The sequence below is a fragment of the Suncus etruscus genome, chromosome 11, assembly GCF_024139225.1.
Source record: "Suncus etruscus isolate mSunEtr1 chromosome 11, mSunEtr1.pri.cur, whole genome shotgun sequence".
In the NCBI taxonomy this organism is placed as follows: domain Eukaryota; kingdom Metazoa; phylum Chordata; class Mammalia; order Eulipotyphla; family Soricidae; genus Suncus; species Suncus etruscus.
In genome coordinates this window covers 71,756,244-71,775,863 of record NC_064858.1, presented here as the reverse complement: position 1 = coordinate 71,775,863, position 19,620 = coordinate 71,756,244, and the positions used below count along the sequence as shown (strand labels likewise).

At 36.8% G+C, this 19,620-nt stretch overlaps 1 protein-coding gene across 1 annotated transcript in view; it reads left to right on the top strand.

Annotated features, from left to right (window-relative positions):
• The window catches only part of NAV3 (neuron navigator 3), a 531,493-nt gene that overhangs the window by 496,352 nt on the left and 15,521 nt on the right, over positions 1 to 19,620 (top strand). The window contains exons 26-33 of the mRNA XM_049783639.1: positions 634 to 654; positions 1,358 to 1,530; positions 3,537 to 3,690; positions 4,912 to 5,086; positions 9,372 to 9,469; positions 13,348 to 13,443; positions 13,693 to 13,861; positions 15,107 to 15,342. Of these exons, the coding sequence (XP_049639596.1) occupies positions 634 to 654; positions 1,358 to 1,530; positions 3,537 to 3,690; positions 4,912 to 5,086; positions 9,372 to 9,469; positions 13,348 to 13,443; positions 13,693 to 13,861; positions 15,107 to 15,342 (1,122 nt within the window). The remainder of the gene's footprint in view (positions 1 to 633; positions 655 to 1,357; positions 1,531 to 3,536; positions 3,691 to 4,911; positions 5,087 to 9,371; positions 9,470 to 13,347; positions 13,444 to 13,692; positions 13,862 to 15,106; positions 15,343 to 19,620) is intronic.

Genomic DNA, 19,620 nt, shown 5'->3' with positions numbered 1-19,620 from the left:
CCCCACAAAGTTATCCATAGAATTGCCAGGATGGCCATAGTGGTCCCAATACCTCCAGGCCTAAAGAACGTTGCATCCTCCGGCCCTATCAGATTCATTAGTCCCACTTTTCTATTTAGAATGACCTCTAGGCCTTCTGAGCTCAACTTAGCTAGATGCCTCCCTCCTCCAAAATCAGAGCTTACAGTGTGAATAGAATTTCACCTTTTCTATACTGCATTAATGTCTGCATATTTTTTCTATTATGAAAATATAGCAGAAGTAGGGGAAATTACCTTAGCAGAACTGTGCATTTGGTTTGCTAGAGATAAGATTAATAATAGCATTAAGCAATTGCAAAACAAAAAAGAAGAAACAACCCCCTAAGGGGAAAATGCTATCATTGCAAAAAGTTTAAAAACAATGAAGTAAAAGATACCTTTTAATACTGTGAAGCAAAGACAGGTTTTAAAATGAGTACAACTGTTGACGAAACTCAAAGCATAAGTTTCATGTTTATTGGAGTACCTTCTCTAAATAATGAAAAATATACATTCTTTGTTTTTAAAATGTTTATACAGGTACTATTTTAAAATACTATTCCACCTTGATTCCCTTGATTTTTAATTCCCCACTCTTTCGTGTTTCTGCAAGGTGAACTCTAGAGGAAGTGAGGTGAATATAACCTGTGGACAATTTGGCATGCAACTATAAGAAAATACCCTACCTTGGCATGAATGCTATTCATTTGGCAGTAGGCTTTTATACCTTTGAAAAACAGATTACTTTGTATGTCTTTTCTTTGTGTCTTTTCATTTTAATCTCAAACTTAAAAGAGAAGTAAAGCCACTTATTTTGAATGGAGCTGTAGGGATGCTAATTCTGGTTTTGAATAGTCTAGGAATTGAAAATTTGAATAGAAAAAGTAAACCACCCAAAATTAATGAAATGTTCAGTGAATTTGATTTCATTTTGCTTTTGAAGTTCAGACTATCAGCAGGAAATGACTTGATTGTCCAGCAAAAGTGGCCATTTAAAACCAATTGCCTTGAAGAGTGAAGCCTCAGGAGTAGCAATTCCCTTCAAGGTACTTAGTTTTAAATGAGTGCTCAGATAGCCCTGCCCTTGGCCCTGCACTGTTCCAATGCCTTCCATGTCTGCGCTGCACAGGATTAATACAAGAATAAAACAAAAACACAACATATGATAGCCTTTTTAAAAAAAGGACAGTCTGTGCTGCAGTTGCTACTCTTCTCTGCTTCCTCATACTGACCCCAAGCAGTGGCTAGGATGGATGGCAGCTGCAAACTAACTCCCCCAAAGCTATTCTCCCCTAGAGCAAATAGACTGGAGGGCTCAATCCCTGTCCTTCTTTCAGCTGAGAAGCTCTTTCAAGCAAGCCTTTGGGAAGAAAAAGTCCACCAAGCCTCCTTCCTCCCACTCAGACATTGAAGAGCTAACAGACTCATCCCTTCCAGCTTCTCCTAAGTTGCCCCATAACACCAGTGACTGTGGGTCCACTTCCATGAAGCCCTCGCAATCGACCTCCGCGTAAGTCATTCCCTCTCCAGAAGCAATTCCTCAGTGCAACTTGCTGTTGCATTTGCAACATAGGGAACATGTTTGTGTTCTCAGTATAATGGGATTGTTATTTTTTACCATTTCAGCATCTCTGTACCCCCAATTGAGAATCTCCTGTACAGTGGCAAACAGAATTTATTTTACTTCCATTTTTCATCTAACACTAGAATTGGAGTGATTGGGATCTTACTCTCCATTTTTTTTAAATTAATTATTTTCTCATTTCTTTTCACTTGCTTGTCTCGGTTTATGTGTCTAACTGTGCCTTAAATGCAGGTCACCCCTTGTCTGGCCACCAAAGAAACGACAAAATGGCCCTGTGACCTACAAACATAGATCCCGGTAAAATGAGTGTGGTGCATGGAAACTACAAGGATGCAGCTTCTAACCTGAGCAGTGTTCACTTTGACTTTTCTAAAATTACTCGCATGCATTGTGATAAAAGACAACAATTTCTCCCTCATTCTAGATTTTAAGTAAAAGAGGGTTCCTTAAAAACCAAACTAGTATCTTTTTTTTCTCTAATGTTATTAATCTTACATAGAATTTTAATAATAAGGTGTTTTGAATATCGAAGTATGTGTGGTGATGATTCGTTGTCTTTGAAACTAATGGAACTAGATTGAATAATGCCTAGCATGAACTCTATTGGAGCTATATTTCTCCACATGCTAGAATAATGTCTAGCACAAACTTTATTGTAGCTTTTATTTCTGTATGCTAGAATAATGACTAGCATAACTCCTGTATAGAACAGGGCTATCCACAGGCTCAATATATAAATATATATTTATATATATTTATACATGTTTATGTATATATTTATATACCCTATATAAATACATATTTTATATATGCTATATAATTAATATAAATTAATATCTTATGAAATTTAAATATTCCATGTAATTGAATAATATTTAAGAAAATACTTGATTATGATTGAATCATATTCAAGAAAAATACTTGAATATTCAAGAATATTTGAATATCAAATAATACTATGATTTTTTGATAGAGCTCACATATTAGATAAAAGAGATATTAGTGGGGCTGGCGAGGTGGCGCTAGAAGTAAGGTGTCTGCCTTGCAAGCGCTAGTCAAGGAAGGACTGCGGTTTGATCCCCCGGCATCCCATATGGTCCCCCCAAGCCAGGGGCGATTGCTGAGTGCTTAGCCAGGAGTAACCCCTGAGCATCAAATGGGTGTGGCCCGAAAAACCAAAAAAAAAAAAAAAGAGAGAGAGAGAGATATTAGTGAATAAAAATGAAAGTTCTTTTGCTATAGATCCCACAGTGCTATTCACAAAACAAAGCAAAGCTAAACTAAATAAATGCAGCCATAAAGATAGTTCTATGACCTTCAGATGGCATCTGGTTCGCCTATTTGTGCAGACTGAAACCCGTGATTTAGCTTCATTAGCTGTGATCCCCTAAATCAGCCAAGCCTCCTGAGAGGATTAGATAACATTCATCCATGTACACAATTAATCTTTCTGATCTATTTTCTAAAATATTTATACCGAATTTTCATGATAACCTGAAGGACAGCACGGTGGTAAATAAAGCTATTCTTTAGAGGAAATCAGTATTTTTAAGGACATAATAACTTAGCTTTAAGAAGACTATTTTCTTTGTTACAAATAGAGATTTAAATGCCTTGGAAAAAGCAAAATAAAATATGGCTTGTTGTCTCCATAAATATCAGTAACAAGGGAATGTTGGGCATAACTTGATAATAGACATTTGGGACTGCAGAACATAGGAAGAAAAGATTAAATACGACCACAGTGAATAGTTTTGAACCTCTGAACGTGTTACTCTTTGCAAGACTCTCCTTTTCTCCAGGTCCTAACAGTAGCAAATAAATTCTATCTCTGCTGGATAACATGCAGTTCCACCTTTCACAGGTTCTTTGCTCCTTCTAATTCTCTAGCTTCCTCTCAACTACTGACACCTATATGTTGCCTTCTTCAGGATCTGTGAATGCACAGAAGCTGAGGCAGAAATAATTCTCCAGCTGAAGAGCGAGCTAAGAGAGAAGGAGTTGAAACTCACCGATATCCGTTTGGAAGCTCTCAGCTCTGCTCATCACTTGGACCAGATCCGGGAAGCCATGAACCGGATGCAGGTCAGCACCTTCAAGGAACAAACACAAGAGATAGGAAACGTGCTTAGATGTTGGCAAAATCCCACAAATCTCCATTTCTAACCCATGGTGGAAACATTTGCTCATTATTCAGATTTTGCAAACTCATTTCTTATTACCAGCAGAGATCTGCCAGGTCCTGTTTTGTTGCTAATGGGACTCACGACCCATGTGTTCTGAAGCGCCTTTCAAGACACTTAGAATCCTGACTGAATTTTCTGCAGAGCTAAGTCTTTTGTTTTGAGAAATAACAACCCTACTTTTTTCACTTTCCCATAAATAAGCTTGATGCTGATTCCCCCCCCCCCCCCATTCTTTGAAAACTGACTTTCAAGTACATTGACCAGTTTTTCATTAAAAACAAAAAAAGCAATTTGGAAACTACAGTCATTTCACAGGGCCTCTCTAAATCTGAAAAAAACATGATGTGGAATTCCATCTGCAGAAGTCAAGCTTCTGTATTGGAGTGATGATGAGGGGTGCATTTGAAGGCTAAATTCAGAACCATTCTGTGCTCAGTCAACATTTCCACTTTATTATTATAAACCAGTAATCACTTGGTGCCACAGATGATTGGAAGAAGAAAAGATTATTGCTGAACAGAACCGTTTGCCACTTTATATATCATCAGCAGACTGCTGTTCTCTTACATGTACTGCCCCATTTTGAAAGAACAGAACGTTTTTAAGCTGTCAGATGGGACCTTAAACTAATTTTAAATTACCTTGTTTATTTTGGTTAATTTTGTTCCTTCAGCGCTCCATAAATCCCCAGAGTATTACAAAGCACACTACTAGATAGAGTTGGAGCAATAGTATAATGGATAGAGTGCTTACCTTGCATGCAGCTGACCCAGCTTCAATCCCCAGCATCCCATATGATCCCCAACCCTGCCAGGAATGATTCCTGAAAGCAAAGCTAGGAGTATCCCCTGTACATCACAGATGATAGAAAAAAAAAGGCAAAACAAAATGGTACTACTGGATGTATAAATTTAGTAATTCTAACAGTGGGTCTAGAAATATTGGTCTTTGAGAGATAAATGATTTATTTCCCTTCTTTGGAAGGTATGCTTCTTTTCAGGAATTGATGAGTTTAACTATCAGCAGTTACTTTCTTTAACAAACTAATGAGCCCGATAAAGGAGTTGATAGGTTTTCTCAGCCAGCCAGCTCACTAGTTTCATGTTTTCACATGAGCCAGAATGAGATCGAGATCCTGAAAGCAGAAAATGATCGGCTGAAGGCAGAGACTGGGAACACAACTAAGCCTACCCGGCCTCCATCTGATTCATCTAGCAGCACATCCTCCTCCTCCTCACGCCAGTCTTTAGGTCTCTCTCTGAACAACCTGAACATCACGGAGTCTGTCACCTCAGGTAAGTTGTTCTGACTCTCTAAATTCTCTTCCTCATATGGAGAAAGGCAGGGCAAGGCAATACAAAGCAGAGTAGGGCAGCTGACATGTGTAGTCCCATCCACACCATGCTCATCTAGCTGATTCACCAAGACCTGTAGCACTCCTAAGTTGTGAAACTGAGATGTTATATAAATTTAAAATCACATTTTAAAATAAATTTAAAATTTCTTCCTCACAAGAGAAAGAAAAGATAGAATATTTTGAATTGTGCTTGAGAAATACTTTCTTTATGCTTAGATACAAGATGAGAAACACTGATTATTTATATTATGACTAAATTTTTAACAACCTTGTGCATCCCTGTAATGCTCAAAACCTCTTTAAGTAGGTCGGGCCTACCCTGTTTCGCCAGAAATAAGACAGTGTCTTATATTTATTTTCGCTCCCAAAGATAAACTAGATCTTATTTTAAGGGGAAGTCTTATTTTTTTATGGAGAAGAACATGATGAAATGTTCATAAATGAAAATAAAGGAAATTTATTACTTAATTATGTTATGGTAGTATGGCAGTTGTCAACACAAACTCGACAAACTGTGAATACTACAGATGCCCTAGCACTGGGGCAGCCCTAGCAACCAGTTTATAGTATATTAATTTTTATTCCGAGACAGAACCTATGAAGGTCTTATTTTGGGGGGATGCCTTATATTTCATCCAGAAGAAAATCTGTAAGTAGGGCTTATTTTTGGAGGATGTCTTATTTTGGGGGAAACAGTATTCTTGAATTTGACTAGAAGGGCCTGTAAGTTGCTCACTACTATGTCACTCAGTCTAGTCTGCAGTTAAAATTATAACAAAAAAGCAAAATGCATACTTGGGATTTTCTGGTGCTCAGGGCTACAAATTTAGTCACACTGAAAACAGAATTATATGATCCAGTACTGTCTGTCTAGGGAATTTTCAGTTATCAAGTGGAATAGCCCCCATTGGTATTGAAACCGTTTTCTGGAGAGATTGACAGGGATCTGTGGTGATTACATAGTCGAGCCACCAGATGGCATTTCAACCCATCCTATCCTATCTGTATTCCTGAGCAACTGCATTTTCCATGCTAGAACTAGAAACTTCTCTGATTGCTTTAAATTACACTAAAATACAGACGGTGAAGGCGTAGGGGAGATTTGCAAAACATGATTATGCTGATGAAACTTTAGTTTAGCATATCTCTTCCAAAGAGTCATATTTTTCTATTTTATTTGCCTTGCACAATGTTAACTAAATGGCTCAAATATATGTTTGTCTTCTTATAAAAGACCAGAAGGGACTTAGAAAAACACATATAGAGGGAATTTGGAATTTGGAAGGGAATTAATTCTTAAAATAAGTGTCAAGTAAAATGTTACCAATTGCTCCTACCTCAACCCCTCCCCAATGAATTGTCTGGAAAAGACTGGAAATTTGACTGCTATTTGAAATTGTAAATTGTCTGTACATTAACATCATCCTTGTGTTTGAAAAGAGACCAGAGGAGGAAACACTTGGAGTCTGTTGAGGCTGAGGTCCAGAGCAGAGTCTTTTGTTTGCTGCTTCAGTAGCAAAGAATAAAGTGGAATCTGCCCCCACTAGTGCTCAATGCTAGGTGTATGCTAGGATCTGGCTCCCAAGGAGTTTCTCCCTAGGAATCCATTGTTTCATGATGCTATTTTATCCTGTTTTATCCTGTGGCAAAACGATAAGGACCAAAGGAACCAAGGTCTATTTATTCTAAAGATAGTTTTAAAAGAAATGCGATATTTTGAGGTAAATTGTATACCTGATAGAGTATGACTATCATAAAAAATTTTTATAAAATCTAAGATTAAATGTGGAATGTTCTATATTCAGCAAACTGAATATAGAAATGACCTAATTTGGAAGAATTTGGAGAATTTGGAAGAGTACTTTGGGGTGGGCAATTTTTAATATTTTAAGATTTATTTAAATCTATTTTAATTACCCATTTTATAATTCATTTTAGTTCTGTGTTAGCCTAGTTTTTAATTTTTTTTAAATAGTGACATAAGTATGAACTCAGGGACAAATTAATCACATATCCAGGATACAATTTGTATTATTTTTACTCCTGATTCATGGATTCATAATTTAAAATCAGCTTAGTTAGCTAAAATAAAGATCAACTCCTGAACTAGTGGAGGAAAGGAGGAAAGAAATCCAAATAATGGGGACAATGGTGAAGGACAGAAAGAACTGAATTTTCAGTGATAAACATAATACACACATGTCAATTTTTAATGACACACAACTACAACTCATGTAATGTTATAATGCAATAATTGCTTCAATTTTTAAAAGGTGGACATCAAAGTACCTTATGTAAGGGTTTTTAAAATAAAAATAATCATAGTTTGTGATCAACCTCTTAAATTAAATTAATTAATCTCTTTGGTTTGAGAACACAGTTCTTAGAGGCTGCTTCTTGTGAACTAACTTGGGGGGGGGGGGACCATGCAGTACAAGGGATTGAACCCATGCCTTTTGCATGCCGAGCTAGCACTCCAGTCCAATGAGTTCTCTCTCTACTCTCTCTTTCTGGTCCAGACAGCTGCCCTAACTTCTGAAATGTACTTTAAATATCCAGTAAGGGCATACATTTGAAAAACTTTAGGTAGTTTTGTCAAAATTTTATTTAGTTATAACTAAAAAAGATAAACCTTTCTTCTCTTTCAAAATATTGAAAGGGCCAAGATTTATTTTTTGTAACAAATCAAAGGACCTCTCCAGTCAAATAAGTTGTTTTTGACGCTTACTTGGAAAAGATGTGACCTATACAAATAAATATCTTAGTGGCTAAGGATAAAACTCAAAGTAATAAATAAGACAATGTGATATACTTAAAAATCTTATTTTTTGAGTGAGATAAAAAAAGAAAATGTCGGGGCCGGGTAGGTGGCGCTAGAGGTAAGGTGTCTGCCTTACAAGCGCTAGCCAAGGAACGGACCGCGGTTCGATCCCCCGGCGTCCCATATGGTCCCCCCAAGCCAGGGGCGATTTCTGAGCACATAGCCAGGAGTAACCCCTGAGCGTCAAACGGGTGTGGCCCAAAAACCAAAAAAAAAAAAAAAAAAAAAAAAAAGAAAATGTTGAGAGACTTTGAGAGTATAAATAGATTTCAGTACATTATCTCTGATTCTTTAAAAAAAAATCCTAGCAAAAGTATTCATAGAAGTGGTTTATAGAGTGTATGGTCTTTGTTTTTGCAAAACTACCTCTGTTTTTTATTATTGACATACTTGAAACAATTCACATTTTATAATTAATTTGGCTAAAAATTGTTTTGATGATAGTTTAGTCACTACTCGTGCCTATATATTTATAGTGGGAACAGTTAAGTTTGTTTTTCATCAGGCATCTGACTGTTCCTCACATAATAAGGCTTCCTTTGTCCATGAACATGATCTTTATAATAAACATGGCTCTGTAATAGCATCATTGTCAAAAGAAAATGTATGCTGAGGATAATATACTCCAGATGGAGCACTAATATTTTTATTAGATTTTGAATAAAATTGTTTAATCACATTTAAATTTTGATGCCTTTAAGGTTAACTAGCTTTATCATGCCTTGATAATGATTAACTAAGTAGTAAAAATATCATTTTGATATTAAAACTGTAAGCATAATGAGTACTGGAGAGTGAAGATAAATATGCTTCTGTGGGGAAGTCCATGCATGGTTGAAAATCAATAGTAGTATCTAATAGTGTGTGTATGTGTGTGTGTGTGTGTGTGTGTGTGGTAAATTGTATTATAATTCAATTTGTGCCAAACTCTTGAAAAAACCTCAGCTGACAGTTTTAATCTTGGCACCTTTGCATTCATAAATTGCATGGATTATTGAGCTTGAATGTTTTAGATTGGATAGGAAAATCTGATGTTTTCCAGTTCGTTATGGTTATAATGGTAAGTAAATATTATTCACGTATTACTACTCAACCTTGTGTGGAATAGAAAAAGAAACCCTGATTTCCTCACCTAAAGGAAATGCCCCTACACTTGGTGAATATCCTTGAAACTCAAAAATAAATTCTTAGATTGAAGCCCTAACCTTACCATAGTCATTCATATTCATAAAAGCTGAGAATTTTCATACCAGTTAGGCCAGACTGGGAAGCAGACAGGCTGCATATTTCCACTTAAAGATACAAAACTAGGAGAATGGAAATCCTGACAATCATCTAACCTGAGCTAATGTGACTCTGTTGTGTACATGTTTGTATGTGTATATCTTTGAACATTTGGCAGATATTCTACTAGATGATGCTGGTGATTCAGCTGGACATAAAGATGGCCGCAGTGTGAAAATTATTGTCTCCATAAGCAAGGGCTATGGGCAAGCAAAGGTATTTCTCTAATCTTGAGTTTTCACCTAGTAAAGACTGAAAACAATCCTGAAACCAATGTGTTTTATATTTATGATTCTGATATGTATACTATTAGCAGTATTTGTCTTGGCCTTCACTTAATGTGCTAGAATAAATAAGATGTATTAAAAAGTATAAAATGTTGGGCTTTGACAAGAGGCCATCATTATATAGGTATCTATCAGAATTAACACAACACTATCACTTTCCTTACTGAAAAGTAATAGTTGTCAGCAACCATTACTTTTTTTTTTTTTTTTTTGGTTTTAAGGTCACACCCAGCAATGCTCAGGGGTTACTCCTGGCTCTGGAGTCGGCCACGTGCAAGACAAACACCCTACCACTATGCTATCTCTTCGGCTCCTAGCAACCCTTATTTTTAAAACTTATAAAAAGAGGGCCGGAGTGGTGGCACAAGTGATAGGGAGTCTGCTTTGCACGCACTAGCATAGGCCAGACTGTGGTTCCATCCCCCCACCCCTGGGTTCCCATATGGTCCCCCAAGCCAGGAGCCATTTCTGAGCGCATAACTGGGAGTAACCCCTGAGTGTCACTGGGTGTGGCCCAAAAACAAAAAAAAAAAACTTATAGAGAGAGAAAGAAGAAGGAAGGGAGGGAGGGAAGGAGGGAGGAAGGAAGGAAGGAAGGAAGGAAGGAAGGAAGGAAGGAAGGAAGGAAGGAAGGAAGGAAGGAAGGAAGGAAGGGAGGGAGGGAGGGAGGGAGGGAGGGAGGGAAGGAGGGAGGGAGGGAGGGAGGGAGGGAGGGAGGAAGGAAAGAAGGAAGGAAGGAATGAAGGAAGGAAGGAAGGAAGGAAGGAAGGAAGGAAGGAAGGAAGGAAGGACAGCATTTCTTTTTGATAGAAATATTTTTTCCAAGGGCACAAATATAGTACAGAATATAGAGCACTCGCCTTCCATGTAGTTGACCTGTGTTCAATCACTGGCACCAAAATGGGTCCTCTGTGTAATTCCAGGAGTGTTCCTTGAGCACAGAACCAGGAGTGAGCATAGCTCACTGAGCATAGCTGAATGTGGCATAAAATCCAAACCAAAAAAAAATTAAATATACAATATTGTCTCAGTATTACCTGTATAAATATAGACAACATAATGTGAAGAAGCATTTGCTAGAATGATCAATGTGTTGTTTCTATATATCCTATAAACTTGTATATGAATTTTCTCAACATTTAACATATTTATTGTACTAAATTCAGTAAATGAACTTCATTAGATGAGGCAATATTTTCATTTTTTCTAGTGTTATTTTTCAAAGTGGCAATGTTATTCTGATTCTAATCTTTTCTTACAATTAAAATATTATTAAGTTAAATTTATAGTTAAATCACCAAGAATATAAATCTATAAGCATCCAAAATGTTTTTAATTAACTAGAAAATTATTTCTAAATTTATATAATTAGAATATATAAGTTTCAAAGTGAATTTTTACTCTAAGCAGCTATTCCGGGAATTCTTATGCCATAACTTTCTACTTCAGCTACAGGTTTGGGCCTTATTTTCCCAAATGGATCTTTATGTAAGAGACTGTAATAGTCTATGTGTATCTTAATTTATCTCTACTTTCAAAGCATCTGTTTAGGAACACTGAAAAGCAAGTTTCTAAAAAGAATTGTTTTTAAAAAAAATTTAAAAATGCACTGAGTATTCATGGGTTTCCATGACAAAATAACATGGCTGGCTATTATTATAAGAAACATATATTTTTTCACAATTCTTATGTCTGAGATCAAGATGTTGTCTACACAGTTTGATTCCTGATGGTGGATTCCTCTTGTAGTGTGAGATCAAGATGTTGTCTACATAGTTTGATTCCTGATGGTGGATCCCTCCTGTTGTGTGAGGTGGTCATTTTCTTTATGTCTTTCTATGGTCTTTCTCCAGTCTTTGGACTTAGACTCGGACTTGGAGAAAGAGTGACCATCCTCTCTCTCCTTTCCTCTATAAAATGCCACCCACCATGGCAGTGTTACCCCGATAGCCTAATCTATCTCACATTACTCTCCAAATGTGCCCTTCACAAATGTTATCACAGTGAGATGATGGTTTTAACATATGAATTTGGAAGATATGTAAATATTTGTTCAAATAAAATAGTTTAAAAATAACCTTTTTTTTCTGCTGGGACATTTTTTATTAAGTTAAGAAGACTCATGGGCAGGCACAAGAGGAGAGTGGGAAGGGAGGACACTTGCCTTGCAGATGGCCAACCTGGGTTCCATCCCCAGTCCCCCATTCTAGGTCCTCCAACCCCATCAGGAGTGGTTCCTGAGTGCAGATCCAGGAGGAATCCCTGAGCACTGCGGGTGTGAACCTAAAGTTAAAAATAAAAACAAAAACAAAAAACTAAAAAAAAAAATAAAAACCAAACCAAAAAACATAATGAGACTTTGCTGTGAATATGTCTGAAAAATCTATTAAGGTCTAAGTCAGGTCATTATTTATTCTTAAAGAGGTGAATGTTACCGGTGAAGAAACCGAGACTTGATTTATTGAATCTATGTCTTCTAATACCTCTATTCACCTATTCTACTAAGTCATACAGACCATGCAGTGGGTTATAAGAATCAGGATTATAATATATCAGTAGTTTAATTACCTTCACTGGTTTCATGATCATGTTTCACATAGCCATTTATTATAACAATATAAATCTTCAAATGTTTACCTTTGCAATATAGGTAGAAATCTCTCAATAGCACATCCTATGGGAGGAAAATACATTTCAGGCAGGCCTTGAATTGTATAGCAAAGTGATTCTTTGCTTAAAAAAATGAGTCCTCTATAATTCTCTGGAGAAAAAAAGGAATAAAGTTATTTTATATGTGTTTTGGAAGTTATAAAATTATTTATTACCCAGGTTCTATCTTCAACAACCCACATGGTTCCCTGAGCACTGCTAGGAGTGATTTCTGAGTGTAAAGCCAAGAGTAATTCTTGAACATTGCCTGTTGTGACCTCAAAACCTGAAAATATACATAAATATGTATAAATATATGTTTTATTAAGTTTCTTTCTTAAAGTAACGCAAGAGGCAAACTTAAATTTAATCCCTCAACACTCATATATAAACAAAATGATAGTGCTTCATAGTAGCTTTTTCAGTTTTCTGTAAAATTAATTTTACTACAGTAAAAAATGTTCTGAAAACTTAGTGGCTTATTAGTTGCACCACACTCTCACACCAGACTCATTGTCAGCGCCCTCACCTCTCTCACCTGGGCCCTGAGGAGCCCCCTTCACCCTTCCATACAAGCTTAGCTCTATAAACAAATTCTCCAGTTTCAGTTATTGGCCATTCTTTGTCCTATATCCCATATGTCCTATTTTGTTTATATCCCACATCTGAGAGAAAGACATTTTTGGGGTGTGGAGGCGGTGATACCTAGCACATATTGATGAACAAAGCTAAACTGTAACTTCACAAAATTTTAGAGATTATCTAACAAATGGGAAAACTAACTATAAGTAGTGAAGTGAAAATCTAGGACTCAACTCACACATTTCTGTGCCAGGATTTCTCTCTTCAGGAGAGAGACTCTCCTACCTCTGTCCCTGCAGGTGAACAGGAACGGAATCACTTTTCCTTGCACGTTATACTTCATCTAGTCCTTCTTTCTTCTGGTTATTTTGCTGTTCCTTTATTTTATTTACTTGGTTAGTAGTCTATTGAAGTATTCTTTATATTATATAAATTCACAGTGTGCTTATTACAATAAAGCCCATAGACCTAGTACATATTTTAGACTTCATCACTATTACATTAGTAATCAGTTGAATTCTCCCTATCTTATATTGCATTTATATTCTTTTGTTACTTTGTTTTATTTTTATTTAGGATCAGAAGTCTCAAGCCTATATAATAGGATCCATTGGTGTGAGTGGAAAAACCAAGTGGGATGTTTTAGATGGTGTCATTAGACGTCTCTTTAAGGTACATTGTCCATGGTGTCCTAATATCAATTTTTTAATGTATTTTATGTATTTTTCTTAGGTTTAATGGGGCTTTTCCTCTCCTGAATTTCAAACATTAAAAATCTCTCTCTTTTTGTGGTATTTGGTATTTATAGTTTTGCTTGTATCCATGTCTGAAATTCTTGACATCTCGATTTATATCCCCATGAATTTTGTACTTGTGCTTGAGCTGATTCTGTGTTTGACTGTTCCATGTGTTCCATTTTAGGAATATGTGTTCCGAATTGATACTTCTGCTAGTCTGGGCCTGAGCTCCGATTGCATCGCTAGCTACAGTCTAGGAGACTTAATTAGATCTCAGAGTCTAGAAGTGCCAGAACTGCTGCCTTGTGGGTACCTTGTAGGTGATAATAATGTCATCACTGTGCACCTGAAAGGTAAGATGGGAAATGGAAAGAGAAACACATTTGCATTTTTTATTTTGTCATAAAAAGTGCCCTTCTTCCAAATTTTGCATTTGAAAATTGTGATGGTATTTGAGGTATGAAATAAACCATATTTATTTTCAAAACACTGAAAATCATATTAACAATACTATAATTTCAATATGTGAAATGTTGGTATTTGGGATCTGAAACTTGAAATGTAATTATGAAGACTCTTCAAGATTCACAGAAAATAATGTGATACAGAAATACTTTGCTGTTTTAATATTTAATATTTAATGATTATATTTCATTTAGGAAGAAATTTGAAATTTGTTGCATTTACTAAAGTTTTATAGGCATATTTAATGTTAAAATGAGTTTATTAATTCCCACTGGAGATAGATGATGGAAATGAAGAATCAAAAATGTGAAATTTGGTTTTATATGTTTTTGAAGACTATGACGGACTATGAGCAATAGTATAGTTAGTGTACAAATGTCTCCATAATTCCTTGTTGTTACGAAAACAGAATATACCTATATAATAGTTAATAGTGAATTTATCATATTGGATATTATAATCAATATAATCATCTAATAAAAGAATATCATTGTTCTTCATAACTCCTTTTCAATTAAGGTCATTTGCATTCTATAAAAATATATATGATTTTACATTAAGATCTACAGTGAAAGAAGAGAAAAGAAAAAAGAAAGTTACACACGAGCATTTTATATTTCAATCTCCATAAAAATATAAATATAAAAAATATAAGTCTGCCTTTAAGGAGAAGGAAGATTCTTATGATAAAATGTATAATAATACTTATTTTTGTTTTTGTAACCCACTCCTAGGAGTTACTCCTGAACTCAAAAATCACTCTTGGCGGGGGGGGGGGGGACCATATTGGATACCAGGATCAAACCCTCATTGGCATACTGCAAGGCAAATGCCCTACTTTATTATTGTTCTGGCCCCAGTACTTCTATTTCTTTCTGAAAACATAAACAGAAAATATGCCCTTTACAGTGGAGGGAAGTTTGAACTACAAAACACAGCTTGCTTTCAATGGTAGATAGACCCATTCAGCTTCAGTAGTAATCTTGCCTATCTTAAAATGGCAAATTACGTGTGGGCAACTATAGCCAGGAAAGCACTCTGTTTCTCCTACAACAATCCTATTGTCTCTTGACACCATACTTTATCTCAGGTAAAACAATTAGCCATACTCTTCTCATTGTGTCTTCATGCAGGGGTAGAAGAAAACAGTTTGGACAGTTTTGTTTTTGATACCCTAATTCCTAAACCAATTACCCAGAGGTACTTTAACTTGTTGATGGAGCATCACAGGATTATACTCTCAGGACCAAGTGGTACTGGAAAGACCTATTTAGCAAACAAACTTGCTGAATATGTAATCACCAAATCTGGGAGGAAGAAAACAGAGGATGCCATCGCAACTTTTAATGTGGACCATAAATCAAGCAAGGTAAGTGGGAGACTCCTAAGAGAGGGGCTGCTGTCTACCCAGTAGTGCCAAGCAATTAAGCTCAAGATGCTTCATAACTTCAATATTATGCAGGAAAAAAAAATCTATCTTGGCTCTTACTTACAATGTGGTGAGTACTACCCCCCCCCATTTCCTGTATTTGAACTAGGCAATTCAAAAGACTTCAGCTATGAAGTACTCCACCAGCATTTAATGTAGAGGGAAATGACAGGCCCTATTGTTAGATTTCTTTCTGACAGCTCTTTAGGCAGTACTCAAATAGAAAGAGGCCTATGCAGCAGGTTAGAGAAGTAAGCGGGAATAAGAATTCCTTAGTGAAACTAGAGCTGAATTTTTTAAAAGAAGCTAATTTTTAGTCAAGGTTTTAGTAAATAAGTTGGAATGAAATGGGGGCATAATAGCCATATGTGGTTTAGGTATTGGAAATATTCAAGCAGAAATTCTAGGAACTGCAATTTGCTTACATTATTTATATTCTGTGTAATTTCTTCTTAGAGAATTTAGAAACTGACAGCATTCTATTTTACCTTTGACTAAAGTCTAATGTACCATAATAATGATCCTGAATGCTGTTTTACTAAATAGGCATGAAAGACTATAAAACCTGCCCATTACTTTTATATATTCAGTGTAAAATAAAGCACCTTGTAAAGGTGTGTGTGTGAGAGAGAGAAGAGAGTGAGAGAGAGAACTAGATATTAAGGCAAGAGCCTTGCATGTTGCCAATCCTGACTTTATCTTAAATAACACATAATCCCTTGAGCATAGTTAAAAATAAAGTTTATAGGGGCTGGAGTGGTGGTGAAAGCAGTAGGGTGTTTGCCTTGCATGCGCTGACCTAAGATGGACCACGGTTTGGACCACGGTTCAGTCCCCAGCATCTCATATGGTCCCCCAAGCCAGGAGCAATTTCTGATTGCATAGCTAGGAGTAGCCCCTGAGCATCACTGGGTATGGCCAGAACAAAACAAAAGAAAACAAAACAAAACAAAAGTTGATGCTTAACACAAAGTTAAACAGTTAGAAAAGTAACAGTTAGAAAAGTAACCACACTAAAAACTATCATGACAATGGTAGTGAGTGAGAGAAATAGTGTCTGTCTCACATACAGGTAGGGAGCAGGGGAGGAGGGAGACGGGTGGCATTGGTGGTGGGAAGGTTACACTGGTGTAGGGGGTGTTCTTTTTGATAACTGAAACCCAACTACAAACATGTTTGTAATCATGGTGCTTAAATAAAGATATTATTTTTAAAATAAAAATAAGGGGCCAGTGTGGTAGCACAAGAGGTAAGCTATCTGCCTTACCCACACTAGCCTAGGATGGACCACGGTTCAATCCCCTGACGTCCTATATGGTCTCCCAAGCCAGGAGTGATTTCTGAGCACATAGCTAGGAGTAATCCCTGAGAATCACCGGGTGTGGCCCCCTCAAAAAAATAATAATAAAAGCAACCATTAATTCTACTGCTTTGAAAAATTTTATTTTTTTATTTGAATGTAAATAAAAATATTAGTTCCAGAGAAATAATTCAGATGCCTGGAACACACGATTGAGTGTTTGAGTTGGATCCTCAGCACCATATACCAATGCATAAAACATCAGCTATAGTGATGGTGACATCTGAGCACTGAACCCTACCACACATGGCCCTTATGAGTCCCAGCAAAGTAGAGGGCCTTGCCAAATGCTCATACTCACATGTCTGAGCTGTTTATTGCCATAGTGGCCCCCAAAGTTTGTGAGCACCATAATGGAGGCCACTATCCATCCTCAAAACCTCAAAAGTTAGTGTTTCCAAATATTCTCAGTAGTCAGATTATGTGATGACCTGGGAGATGCTCAGAGGTCTGGTGCATATGTTTGGAATATGTAGGGAGATGCATTGAATCTGGAACTACCTGATCTTTTAAGCACTGTTGTGACAAGAATCTCAGAGCACAGAGCCATGAAGAACCCCTGAGTGCTGCTGGTATGAATGCCAGAGAGAGAACAAAGAGCGTTGTGAGCAGTTTTTTTCTGCCTATTTACCTGCTTGATTTTTTTAATTAAAAATAAACAACACCTATAAAGTATTCTCTTTTTGCTTTGTTGTTGATGTTGTGAGGACAGGAGACTTAAAGACACATGGTAGAGACACACATATTGTAGTTGTGTTGCACTGCTCGCATGCTTTCCAGCAGCAGCGCTTTTTGCCTATTGTGCTCTCTCTCATTTCCAGTTGCCACAATTGCATGCTTCTGGCTTCACTGCCTCTGCTGGCATGTGGTGCTTGGCGGTGGGAGAGGCCATGAACAGCAGAACTGCTGGGCATTAAGACGATACTGCCCCACTACAAAATGAATACCTCACATGGGCGAGACACCCACACTCAGCCCTTCAGCTGTCATCCTCACACCCAACAGCTATTTTCTGCTTTCAAAAACTAAAACCATTTGAATCAGCCAGTTACTGATTTATTGCAAAATAATGAATAAAGAAGATACTCTTGTAGAGCATGATCAGAACTAATAGTGCTACAAGTTTCTAAAGGGAAGAGACCCAGACAACTAAGTGAGTAAACCTTCAGTGTAGACTGCAACTAGCAAACACTTCCGTTTTTTTCCCATGAAACAGGCCAATAAGGCTCAAAAAAGGTGACCACATTTGGGTCAATTGTCCAAAATTCTGCCATGTTTTTTCAGAGCAGAGGTGAGGGAAGTGGTGAGAGAGTGCGATAAAGAAACAAAGACGGCAAATTGAGGGTTCTTGTGAACTGTGTGGGTTTGCTCCTATGAGTGAGACAAGAAACAATACTGTTTCTTTCCTCTGAAGAATAGAGCTGTATAATCGCTGACACACTTTTTGCAGACCCATAGAAGCAACAGAAAGACAGAGCCATAAAGTACTTGCTGGTTTTAAAAAAGAAGAAAAAAGAAAAGAAATTGAACCCAGGAACCATTAAATTTTCATGTTTTTGATACCTCTGCATTTTCAATTCTGTCCCTCTTCATACACACCAAACTCTGGCTGGAATTTATGATTAAGAATAACACATATGAATAGTTACACTGTGTTACATTTTGATTCAGCAGGCCCATGGGATAGAGATGGATTTAGGAAAGAATATGTGGCCAGCTGAAGCCACCTGGAATGCAAGGTGGGAAAATATCAGAGAACTGGACTTGGCAGACTAAATGAGTCTCTTGTGTCTGGAGGCAACACTAGAGAAAGCAGCAATCAACTATTTTAATATAATTGCTGTGTTCTCTATATTTTTAAAGTATTGGACTATCTCATGATCAGTGTACATCTTGTAATTATACCTGGTTTCAACAGCCTCATGAGGACTTGAACATAAAACTTTTCATTCTATTGCATACATATTTCAGCCTCAGGTTTTACCCAAGTAAGCTAGAGGAGAGGTCATACAAATTTCATAGAGGTCTGTGGAAAAAACTCTCCAGTTATTCCCCACAGAATTACCTATACATGCCTGTTCCTCTTGTGGCTAGGCTTGATCTTCTTTTTAAAATTTCATTTAATCACCAGAAATTGCAAAGTCATCTATGACTGGGTTACAGGCATATGGTGTTTCAACCACATGTTTTCATCAATGTCTGCTTCCCTTCAGTAATCTGCCCCACAGTCCATTTTGCCTCCTACGGACCAGTCTTCCTCTATGAGATGAGCTTTGTAAAAAATGTTTGTTTTTCTTTTTTCAGTCTTTGCACTATTGTTTCCAGCACTGTTGCCAATAGTTTCATACATGACACTTGCTCACCTTTCAGTATCTTCTCCTCCTCCTAGTTGGCTGCCCCCTTTTCCTAACACCCACTCCACTCCCAAATGACACTTTTCCCACTGAAGACCAGTTCTCTTTATATTATTAATGAGGTCTATTGAGATAATCTTAATAATAACCTATCCAGTGTCTCTGCTTCTTAAAAATCACACACTGATATCTTAATTTGATCTACTTTGCTTCTTTTCTCAGTCTTTCTTTTTTCTTTTAAATATATTTTTTAATTTAAGTAACATGATCATATTTGGGTTACAGTCATAACCAGAACACCCCCCTTCACCAGTGCAACATTACCCCCTTCCCCCTTCCTGTCCCCTACCTGTATTCGAGACAGGCATTCTACTACAGTAATTTGTTTTTAAGTTCAGTAAGTTGTATTTTTTTCCTTAAAGGATAAGAGTAAAAAATATATAGTAAAAGTGTGATAGTGGCAATCGCCAATGTTTGCATAGGTCCAGAAAAATGGAGAAAATG